At 38.5% G+C, this 12,368-nt stretch overlaps 1 protein-coding gene across 1 annotated transcript in view; it reads right to left on the bottom strand.

Moving 5' to 3' along the window:
• LOC140241398 (uncharacterized) overlaps positions 1-11,691 on the bottom strand; it is a 57,844-nt gene extending 46,153 nt beyond the window's left edge. Inside the window, exon 1 of the mRNA XM_072321128.1 lies at positions 11,450-11,691. Coding sequence (XP_072177229.1) covers positions 11,450-11,691 — 242 coding nt within the window. The remainder of the gene's footprint in view (positions 1-11,449) is intronic.
• Between the last annotated feature and the right edge of the window lie 677 nt (positions 11,692-12,368).

Below are 12,368 nucleotides of genomic sequence, written 5' to 3'. Positions count from 1 at the left end.
AGTTTTGAAAATGAACAGCGGTAACTATCGGCTCCGTAAGCTGCTAGAATAAATGTCAGATGTTTGCCCTTAATTTTGGAAATGAATAACGGCAATATTCGACTCCGTATTATACAAAAATAAACGTCGGATGTTTGCTTATACTTTTGGAAATGAATAATGGTAAGATTCAGCTCCGTACGGTGCTGAAATTAATGTCAGATATTTGATTTTGCGTTCGGAAATGAATAAGGATGAAATACGGCTCCGGAAGATGCTGAAATAAATGTCGAATGTTTGCTTTGACGGTCGAATATAAATGATAATGATATTCAACTACGTACGATGATAGAATAAATGCCGGAAATTTACCTTTACGTTCGGAAATGAATAAGGATAAAATACGGCTCCGGAAGATGCTGAAATAAATGTCGAATGTTTGCTTTGACGGTCGAATATAAATGATAATGATATTCAACTACGTACGATGATAGAATAAATGCCGGAAATTTACCTTTACGTTCGAAAGGAAATAACAATAATATTCAGCTCCGGAAGATGCTAAAGTAAATGTCGAATTATCCCTTTGGCGTTCGGAAATGAATAACAATAATAATCAACTTCGTACAACGATGAGATAAATGTTGGATATTTGCTTTTACTTTCGGAAGTGAATAGCAACAACATTCGGCTCCAGAAGATGCTGAAATAATTGTCAGATAATTGTTTTTACGCTCGGAAGTGAATAACAGTAATATTTTGCTCCATACGATGCTAAATAACTGACGGATGTTTGCTTTTATGTTCGAAAGTAAATAGCAATAACGATCAGCTCCGGAAGATGCTAAAATAAATGTTGAATGTTTGCTTTGGCGTTCGGAAATGAATAACAATAGTATTCAACTCAGTACGATGATGAAATAATTGCTGGATGTTCGCTTTTACGTTCGAAAGTAAATGGCAATAACATTCAGCTCCGGAAGATACTAAAATATATGTCGAATGATCCCTTTGACGTTCGGAAATGAATAACAATGATATTCAGCTCCGTATACAAATACGACGATGAAATGCCGAATGTTCGCTTTTACGTTCGAAAGTAAATAGTGCTCAATAACATTCGGCTTCGGAAGATGCCAAAATAAATGTCAGATGATTGCTTGAACGTTCGGAAGTGAAAAGCAGTATCGACATTCTGCTCCATAATTAAGATGCTAAAAAAATATCAGACATTTGCTATTTAACATTTCGAAATGAATAACAATAACATTCAGTTGCGTTTGATGTTAAAGTAAATGTCGGATGTCTGCCTTGACGTTTGAATGTGAAAAACAGTATAACATTCGGCTCCGTGCGATGCTGAAATATGTCAGATGATTCATTTCACTTTCGAAAGTGGACAGCAGTGACATTCGGCTCCTTCGATCATAAAATGAATGTCGGGTGTTTGCTTTTGAATTTGGAGATGAATAATGGTAATATTCAGCTCCGTACGATGCTAAAATAAGTAACAGATTGTTGTTTTTACGTTCGGAAATGATTAACGGTATCAATCGGCTCATAGATGATAAAATAAAGAGCGGATGTTTGCTTTCACGTCCGGAAGGTGTTAAAATACTTATAAATAAATGTTGGATGATTGCTTGAATTTCCATCAGAAATAAATAACGGTAACTTTTCCCTCTTTACGATGCTAAAACAAATGTCGGATGTTTACACTGTCTGCAAATGCTCCCACTTTCTCATTTCACTCACTTCAGTAATACTTGATATTTATTTTTCTATGTTTAGGACCGGTAGTTTTGCTTGTTTGTTTTTCTTTTCGGGCCACCACAAAATAAAAATCAATCATTTTGGTGGCCCGATCGGGCCACCGAAAAAAAAGTTAGTGTGGAGCCCTGGCCTTTTGTGGATAAAGTGTCTTGCTGAAAGGCAAATATCGCGGGCTTCGAGGGGATTGAAACCGCGAACCCGTACCATTAAATTGATTCTGATTTTACTTGTATTTGACGGTCAACTTTAGATAGCTTTTTTTTTTTTTTTTTTTTTTTTCGATACAGCTGGGGCTCCATGCGCATTTATTTACAACAACAGTATAACTTGTAATCGGAAGACGAGCAGAAAGAATGTCAGCACCAGGAGTAATCGCATCGGGCCGAAAGGGGAAAAGGAAAAGTAATATATCCTGAATCTACCCCCCACATCGACAAGAAGACAAATGAAAAAAAAAAGAAAGAAAAGAAAATGAATTGACCCACATGACGCATAATTATGGAAAATCTGCGGGATATTCGTTATTTCATTTTGCTGTGTTCAAACTATACACCAGTATAGCTTTTCGAGTGTGATCTTAATGCGAATGAATGTTCTATATGGACTTTAAGTTTATAATGCGAAAGAGGGTAACTAAACAACAATTAATGAAATTGATAACGCCAAACAATAGGAAATTTTAGAGTGCAAGAAAAATAAGACGTCCCGGAAGTACGCCAGACATCATAATTGCTTTTTTGTTCCTTTCTAGCTCCACAGCATCACCTAGGAAAATCGATTTGACCAAGAACAAAAGCGCGTCCCTCTTTTCTTCCTGGGCAATTACCCCGGACCCTTCCCCTGGCCCTAATCCTAACCATAACCCAAACTCCTCACCCTAAACCTAACCCTAATCTTTACTCTAACCTTACCATTAACCAGTATTCGGGGGAGGGGGGGGGGGGGGTAATTGCCCTCTGGGGTTAATTGCCCGGATTAGGTTGCAACACACAACAAAAACCTCTTCCCTAGCCCTACACCTTCCCGATCTCCGTGTGTTGTCAGGTGAAACGACATGTTCAAATACAAGAATAAAACAACAGTAGGTATTGATTGAAACTCGACACCCATTCATGCCAGCCAGGCCAGGCTGAAATGTAACTTCAAAGCACATTCCGACAGCTGGCTGGCAAAACCACATGGCAAAGGAATTTGCGCGCGCGTGTGGATTGCTCAATAAAATTGGAGGGCCTGGGAGCGGGAAAACAAGGGTGATTACTGAGTAGTCTGAGTTATCAAAAGCAGACCTTTCGAACAATTGCAAACGTCATGATACTATTTTGTCTTCCTTTTGGACTGAAGAAAAAATCACAAAGACGAGTTGAGTACACGTTGTATCACAATTTTTTACATAGCCATGCAAAACGATTACTACACTCAAGTCTTGACAAGAAGAATCAATATTCCAAGACAAATACAAAGCAGCCTCGGGTACTGACGGTGACAAGAAACGCCACGCATTCACGATGCACGTTGGGGAGCAACAGAGAGGTGGGAAGAGACTCTTCCCGCCTCCCTGGGAGCAACATGGAGTTGGCAGGGAGGGGTGATCCTGGAGTTTGTGAGAACTTCCCGATACTCCGTGACAACAGGGAGGTGGAAGAGAGACACTCCACCTCCCTGGTGACAACACGATTGTGACGATCTCAAAGCATGGACCCTACCACGCCCAGCAAATCTGCGTGCTATTTCTCAAAATTTGAAGGAACTTTGTCTCTGATCTGTTGAGTTGTTTTTGCTGAATATCAGGAGCTTTTCATGCCTGACGTTCAAATGGATGGTTGCCAAAAATTTCATAATCTATAAATCTGTCAGTAATTTATTTTAGGCTGTTGATGCTGCCGTAAAAACATTAGAAATTTCATAGGAACTAGTCAGGATAAAGACAAAAAAAAAAATCTCCGCACAAAACAAATACAAGTATTTTTTATTGTCATTGCTAGTCAAATTTGTGTTATACAGATATGATTAAAGCAATAGGTATAGTATTAACTATTGTATTACAAGTAGTAACACTTTCATGGTAAGTTTGACGTTTTAAACGGCTATATTAAGTTAACAAAAATCGCAGGAGATTTTTTTTTTAAAGGAGTGCAACCATTTCTAAACGTGAAGGCATGTTTCATGAAAGGGGAAAAAAGAATCAACGTTTGTAATCCTGGGTCTTCGACTTGAGCTATCTTTAATTAAACATTCCTTCTCTGTTCATCTCCAAGACCCCAGACTGTTCATGACCTCCGAGAATGCGCCAGTACGCGCGGTTTCTTCTGTTGATTGGTCTCTCTCTCTCTCCACCCCTCCCCATTCCCCACTCTGGCACCTTGGCATCGTGGGATTTTTCATGTTTCTGGGTAAACTTTCATGTGAAGCGTGCCTATCAAGTCACCACTTGACTCACCTGCTGGCAGTGTAATAATGCGAGCAGAAAGTGGTAGACATGTTCTTCTGCTGCAGCTACTTTTACTGCCGAAATACTCGGCTTAGTCACCACACACTACCACCAGTTATTCGGCGAGACACACGTTGTGACTTTGTGTATTGGAATATAAATGGACTTTTGCACCTTCCTGAATTGAGTAAGTGTCTGACAGTTGTTGAAATCGTGACATCGCTAACGTTAGACAGTCGGCGTTAGTTTTAGGCTTGCGTATGCGTGATTGCATGGGTTCAATGTTCGATGGAATATGCTGGCTGTGGGGAAAAATGTGGCTTCGAAATTTTTGCTTGCCCGATTCCATAGACTGCGCCCATGAGTACAAATTTGACGACCATGACAACACGACATTGCCAGGGGAGTTCTGCTCAACTACAAAATCTTTTCGGCATTTGATATCGCTATTTAAATGCCTTCCGCCGGCAGGAATTGTCCGTAGTAAATATTACGAACGACAGTTACTTAACCGAGGCATCTCCGAGTCTCGCAATTTCCGAGATTTCTTGCCAGTCCACATGACAAGTCCGCTAACGCAAGATCTAAAAATTAACGCACAGTAACGATCTGTAACGCACAGTAACGATCTGTAACGATCTGTAACGATCATTCACGCACGGTGATCGTTAATTTTGTAACGCAGAAAGATTAACGCAGTAACGATCGGCGCTTGCGTTACACGTAAATTTAACGCAAAGTTTCTTTTGGTATATACTGTACAGCCATTTTTTTTTTCTTTCACAAGACATTCTAGTCAATATTCTATTTGACAAATGTAGACTGATTATTTCCCTCTCTCTCTGTTTTAAACAAACAATTTAATAATCAAAAGTGAAATTCAATGATGGTTTCTACCTCGAAACTTTACATGGCCACTACAGATTTAAACTTGCTTTTTAAGAAAATTTGTAATGGGAATGTGCACGTATGTGTACATTTCCATACAGGAACAGACCCTCACATCTTTTTGCAATGGAATAGTCTCCTAGTACCTCCTTGGTCTAAATTTGGAGGTAATGTAAATTATTCACTTAAGTACATAAAGTAGTCATACTGTACACAGACCAGCCGTACCGACATTGAGGAACAATGACAAACACATTGGGCCTGGTCCTGGTACTAACTGGTGTGGGTTCATCGCTAGTCTGGCTATCAGACTGCATGCAGCACTTTCCATTTTGTTGGTCTTCTTGTTTCTTTCCTTTGTACCATGTTCCCACTACATGCAATAATCCTGCACTGCACATCTACAATTACCTTTTCATATTAGACTAACTTTCTGCTATAAGGTACTGTTAAATGAAGATCTTTTGTTTTCTAAGCAAGATGAAGAGTATCCAAGTAAAGGGAATGTCTTGAAATGGTACAGTCTTTGCATAAGGCTAACAAAATGAGGCAACAATGGGACTGACCCTGTGGACAACCAATTAAAGGGATGGTACAGTATTGGTGGAGATGAGGACTGGGTTTTTAACTGTTTGTGAGATACATGTGCCAACTAACCACTTGTGAAATAGTACAGAGCATGGCATTCTATTTCTAAGACGAATTCAAAGTTTATTTGATGAAAACTGGTTTTGGAATGGCTGAGACATCCAACAAAGTAAAACAAAGCGATCGTAATAAAAGGTGGGTCCCACCATTTATTAGGATCACTCTGTTTTTGACATCTCAGCCATTTCAAAACCAATTTTCATCAAATAAACATTGAATTCCTCTTGGAATTATATGTTCTTTCACATTTCATAAGAGGATTCTCATTATCTCACCAAAAATGTTAGAAACCTGAAGTTAGGTCTCAACTAAAACTATACGACCCCTTTAAAATACTCAAAAATTTTGCAATACATAAGTGCAAACTGTTAGGAAAATATGGAAATATCATGCCCAAACATTTAAATGATAAATTGAGTAGGCCCTCTAGATATGACAGTAACTGCTGGTCTATTAAAGTCTGAGAATTTTATTTCCACTTTACTGTGCATGCATTTCATGGTATCTTCCTACAGTTGTAAACATGTATTCATGACAAGAGAACAAACTTCTGCACTAGGCGTTTTCACATCAGTCTGATGTTTCGAAATAGCGCGCTATTTTCTGACTTGGGAAATTAACCTGATCACGAAATAACGCGCTATTTGATAATGTGAATACAAATTAGCACACTAATTGTATCGCTCTGATTGAGAAAATTTCTCAAGTCCAACTCAGGAAATTTCTGAAATAGCAGGATAATTAATGCAAACTAGCACGCTATTTGATAATGTTCGGGCTGATGTGAATAGGAAATGAAACAGCGTGCTAATTTGCGATCGCAAAAAATATCTTGAGCTTGGATTTTTATCGGGCTGATGTGAAAACGCCTTCTGTTCTTGTTTGAGATGGTTTCCTTGATAAACCTGGCTGTTTATCATCATAAAAACATGACAAAAATTAATACTCAAGGATTAAAATTAAACTAATTAAAACTTGAACTCAAATAAAGAAACATTGACACATCTAAAAATTGTGTTCCATCTAACAATGGTATCAAAAGATGAGCTACAAAATATTTAATCGTGAACTTAACAATCATTGATACTATAATCAAAGATTGCATCAAACATTCTTTCTCCAAAAAGCTCTGCATGATCCTCTAAATGTACCTCAAAATAACAAGCAAATCAGAAAAATGAAAACACAAAAAGATGAAAAAAGGGGTCAAAAAAAAAAAAAAATCACAAATTGTACCAATATGAATACCTTGTCTGGAAAATACAGTATAAAAACAGTGTATATTTGCAATGGTCTGAAATGGCACCACTTGATAATGTTGATGGTGCCAACAGGAGTTTGACTACATGTACTCAGATAAATACTTTTTTGCTCTCATTACTTATTTCTATTCTGATTCTATTACTAAATAAAAACAAAATTTTGCACAACTGCAGTACTGCACCGCACCTTTGTCCATAACCTGTTTGCAGTTATTCCATGATCCATAAAAGTACCACGAGCCAGGGTATAGTATACAGTGTATGTACACACACAAAAAAAGTGGGTCAACAATTGTTCGGAATGATCATAAATGATTCATTCCTATGTGACTTGTGTTGCAAGACTTGTGTCACCGTGCCTGTCTCGGCAAGCTCATACTCCAACTCTCCTCAAATAATGAACAATTCAAAAGTCTCCAGAAAACTCTCTTGATATCATAATAATTATGTCCATAACTTCATAGCTCTGGTTCCGTCCTTCAATTGTATTTAATTTCCGTCTTGTCCTTTGTTCTTGTCCCCTTCTTTCTCTATTTCTGGAGATTTCCATGAACAAAGTTACTATTTCCATAAAATGTGCAACATGAGCTTTATCATTATCATTATACTTCGTAAAGCATAAAATCAATCAGGTAAAGGGTCGAAACTCCGAACTTGAGAAAAAAAGGTATAATGCCAATTTGATGCCCTCCTTCGATAATAAGTTTTTACTGTGAAATATCATTCAAGGTGCAAACAATAGGGATACAGACATGGACGATACATGTTTTATTAGTTTACAAGGATCAACTCTCATAAATTTTTTTTTTGTCATACCGGTACTTTCCTATAGGTAATGTATGTCTTTACCATTAGTTAAGTAGAACTTATACTGTGCTGCATATAGTTCAGAAAAATCATAGTAACTCAAAGAAAGTGAGGGGAATAATATACCCTTTCACACAAATAACACTATTAGGATAAATTTCTTGACATTTCACCAATATCTCCACTTAAAAAAGAATACAGCTATAAATAATTATGATTCCAGGACAAAAATATTTGAAATACTACAATGAAAGATTCTGCAGATATGATACTCACAAGATGTGCATCCTGTTTCTGAATTCACCCTTCACAGCCAGAAATAATCTAGAACTGATCAAGTCATTATTAATCTGCACAAAATAAATCAAGTGTCTACTGAAATTCATCATAAAACATACAGACAGAAAGCACGCCCTCAGTGCTACTTAAATCATTGTGTGACAGCAAAACGAATGGCAAAAATCCATGGGGCGTTTCGTTCGTTTTTAAAAATTTCATTAACATCCAGCTGCTTTGCTCCTATCATGAACACTTACGAGGAGGGACCTTCACCTTCACAGCTGATTTGTTTGGAAATGTCGGATGTACCACGTATTAAAGTTTCTGAAGAATGGAAACCAGATGGTTCTTTCCCCTTGTATCACTGAGCCCGACTGAGCAAGAAGTCCATCAGGCCCGGGTGACTTTTCGTCATGTCATGTGAGCACAACTTCATGCAACGCCAGCTTCACATCACTCTGAGAGAAGAGTTAATTAAATTCTCCGCCTCATGTGGACCACGCAGAAGAATTTCCATGACAGGGACCCTTTATAGCCCAGGTTGGACTTTACGTATACGTACGATAACGATATTCCTGATAAACACAGTTTTGTTTTTGTTTTTGTTGTTGTTTTAACAAGCCATTCACTCAAGTTTAGTAATTTGATATTCACTTACAAATCAAAACCTGTATCATACCCAATGACATAAATCTCATTAATAAGGATATGACATCAATGTTTAGGAAGAATCTAAACAGTCAATTAGTTGTGAGTATCTCTCTCTGTTTCTATGGCCTGAACAATGAATTTAAAGCTTTGAATCAGTACCAGACAATCGAGTACCGTGCACCAGTTTTAATGTATTGATTAGGACATCAGAGATAGTGAGATTGTAACTTGAACATACAGGCACAAGGGATGATCATGCACGCTTTATTCAAATCTGTGAAATTCTTCCATCCAGATGTCTTTATTGCAACTGATTGACAAACTGCCTTACATCAACGTAGTACTCTCCCGGGCCTGATGGACTCACTTATGTTGATGTCTACAGGGCAATGTGTCAATCAGTTCCATACACGCTCTGTCTTCATTTGACCTACAAGTATACCAGTACAGTCTCTACATAGTTGGGTAGTGTCAGGCAGAGCATTACTCACCGAATTAAGTGATGAACCTGATATACTGTAGAGGGTATTTCATTCATGTAAGATATCACAAACTATCGAAACCCTTAGCTGTAACTTATCACACACAAAGCATGATAAAGTTACATCTCTACAGCCACAGCTCATCTCCTGTGAACTGTATTCAAAGACTTACATGTAAGTCACACAACATCCTTTGCAGAAACCTCGACTTTTCATTAAATGCTTTCAAGGAAAACGATGCATGATAAATATAACTTATTCTTTGCTACTGATCCCTGGGAGCTCAGAAAACTTGACTTCTCAAAATTTGTGCAGTTAGACTCCTACACCAGGTATGCAACCATGTGTTGCAGCAAATTCTGAGCAATGTCTCCATACAAATTTCGTAGACCTGTTTAATGGCAACTGTCGGTTTATTTTTCCACAAAAGTCCTGAAAAAAATACAAATTTTACAGTCTCAGTGGAGTCTAACTTTTCCTTCATTTTTCTCAAGAGGTATACATTTGTAGCAATACGTAGCTTATACATGGAGTGATTAGTGTGTCACTGTGTGGGTAGCTTGGGTAGTGTGTAGTGCTGGCACAAGAGTTCATCTGTGGTGATACAACGAATCGATCATACACTGCACATTCAACATGCACTTGCATTTAAACATTAACTATTCATTAAAAGTTTATCGTACACTGCACATTCAACATATTACTTTGTATTAAAACACAAAAGTACCAGTAAGTACTCTATTGCATCTCAGCACCTAAAAGTTCCTTCAGAATTTATATTCATGCCCATTTTGAAGAATTTTTACGAGAAACAACAAATTATAGATCAGTCTTGTTGAGAAAATTTCTCCGCAATCAACCACAATGCCAACCAAAATGTATTGAAACTGTTTGTCCAGCCTGTGCACCAGTTAAGCTGAGTACCCAATGAAGCAGTACCTCGTTATGCGGAAACAAGTGTACTGAGAAGGTACAATTCTTAGCTTTGTTCAGAGTAACTTCATCACTATGGATGATTTACTGCATGGGAAACTGATATGAACTGTCTGACAGTCTGCTGGTATCAATCATACATGCATCATTACAGGACAATATTCTGAAGAATTTTTTACCAGGGTTTACGTCGCGGACGATGACGAACGATCATGTTATCACATGTTCTCAGTATGTCAACTAAACCTGACGACTAGCAGTCAAGACTCTTAGCAGTGGTATCACAGGGGCCTCATGTCTTCATTTTGGCTTGCAACAACAGCTTAAGTGTTAGAGACATTCTAAGACTTAAAGTCAGTAGGCCAGTTTACTAGTCACTGTACGTATTCCAAAGGCCATGAATCAAGCTTCTCCACTCACCTGTACATACTTCTGATCATGTAACAAGTGCTTATGTGGTTGCCATCTATTTTTTATTATGAAAGCAAATGCATGCTTCTCCAGTACTCCCAAGAAGTACATTGAGTGTATATGCATCAATATCATAAATCACATGTATCTTGCATTTTCAAAGTCTGTCACTGAAATATTTAAAGATGCTGTCTTCTGCAGCAATAAACTGTGCTAATGAGTAGTTCCAAGGAGGTATACCTCCTTGGTAGTTCTAACTTTCCCCGATCATGAGTAGTAATGAAACTGACTGTAGCACTTACATGCATTTTATACAGCGCTGATGGGGGTACCATGGCGGAGTGCTTGAGCTTCTATTAATAGTTACATAGTACACAACAGTCATATCCATGTGTCGTATGACTGAAGGTACATACTCGATACTTTCCAATGCGTGAGACGCACTTTGCATGCATTTGTTGTTGTAATGCCACGCAAGCCTTGAGAAGGGCTTGGGCAAGCTTCGTAATCAGTTTGTAAAAGCCAAAGTCGTCTTTAAAAAGTATACATAAAATCTCAACATGTTAGCACAATGGGTCAATGGAGTGGATGGCAAATTAATACCTCCTTGTAAATAGTGAAAGGACAATGATTCCATACAGAGTATACAACATTTTGTACAAAATATTTTTAAATTCTGTGGCATTTTGAAAGAAACTGGAAGTGACCTTTGCTCTCTTTTTTTTTTTTTGAGTACCCACAGCTTTGTTCAGCTTTCAGAAATAAGTAACAATCATATTTATTGTTCAGGCTATGTGAGCTCCTAAATGACCTTTTCAGCAGAAATCCTACTTGCATTTAGCACTGTTTGTCTGTCTGGGTTTTTTTTTTTTTTTTTCCAGGTTGGGATTTTTGCAGATTGGTCTCACCTGAAGTGGGACATCGTCGAGTGAAGCTGACCGCTGACCAGTGACCGTCTCTTCTGACCCACCCCAGGTGGCATCATCCCCTGTGACCCCCGCAGCTGGATCCACGGAGACAGGGCGGAGCTGGGAGGCATGAGGGTCGGGGCATCACCCTCCCAAGATGCCTCCACCCCAGCGGCTGCTGGCAGGCCAGCAGGCCGGGGCCTGTGGTGGGCAACCTCCATGAGGGACTGCACTATCCACATGTATCACCTCCTGTTCCTGTTCAATAGCAAAAATGAGCAGAAGTTGACTTTCATAAGGGCAGACTTTCAAAGTACATTAATGTGTGGAGATATTCCCTTTTAATTCTTGAGAAAGTTAATTTCATGCATTTAAGACGTAAGTCACGTACATATTTCAAATTTGTGTCTGGCAAAGTGCATACAAAATGGAGCACAGGAAATCTGTACCATCGTCCAGAGCATCACATCACATCCCCCTACATCATTGTAATGAATTTCATCATTCACTCTGATTTCAGAGATCTCTGTATGGTTCAAACCCTAAGCTGGTTGTGCCATGCTCTAAAATTATGCAACAGTGTTAAAATCTACATTGTAGTACGACCCTCAGGCTGATGCCAAACAATATAGAGCCTTAATTCAAGACTAAAACGAAACAAGTACACACACACATACACTTTATACACATTCTGAACAAATGTTTTGTATGCATTCATGGCTCACACTATCAGGTAATTTGTATTTAGCTGTATCCCTCTCTCCCAGTCAGTCTGTCCATCTGTCTGTCTGCATGTCTGTCTGTCTGTCTGTCTCTTCTCAGCCCTCCCTCACTCTATCCCCCCCCCTCTCTCTCTCTCTCTCTCTCTCTCTCTCTCTCTCAATCAACTCAATACTGTATACGCCATACATTTCGCGAG

Source organism: Diadema setosum, chromosome 18, assembly GCF_964275005.1.
Source record: "Diadema setosum chromosome 18, eeDiaSeto1, whole genome shotgun sequence".
Lineage (NCBI taxonomy): Eukaryota > Metazoa > Echinodermata > Echinoidea > Diadematoida > Diadematidae > Diadema > Diadema setosum.
This window is presented reverse-complemented; position numbering and strand designations above follow the sequence as displayed.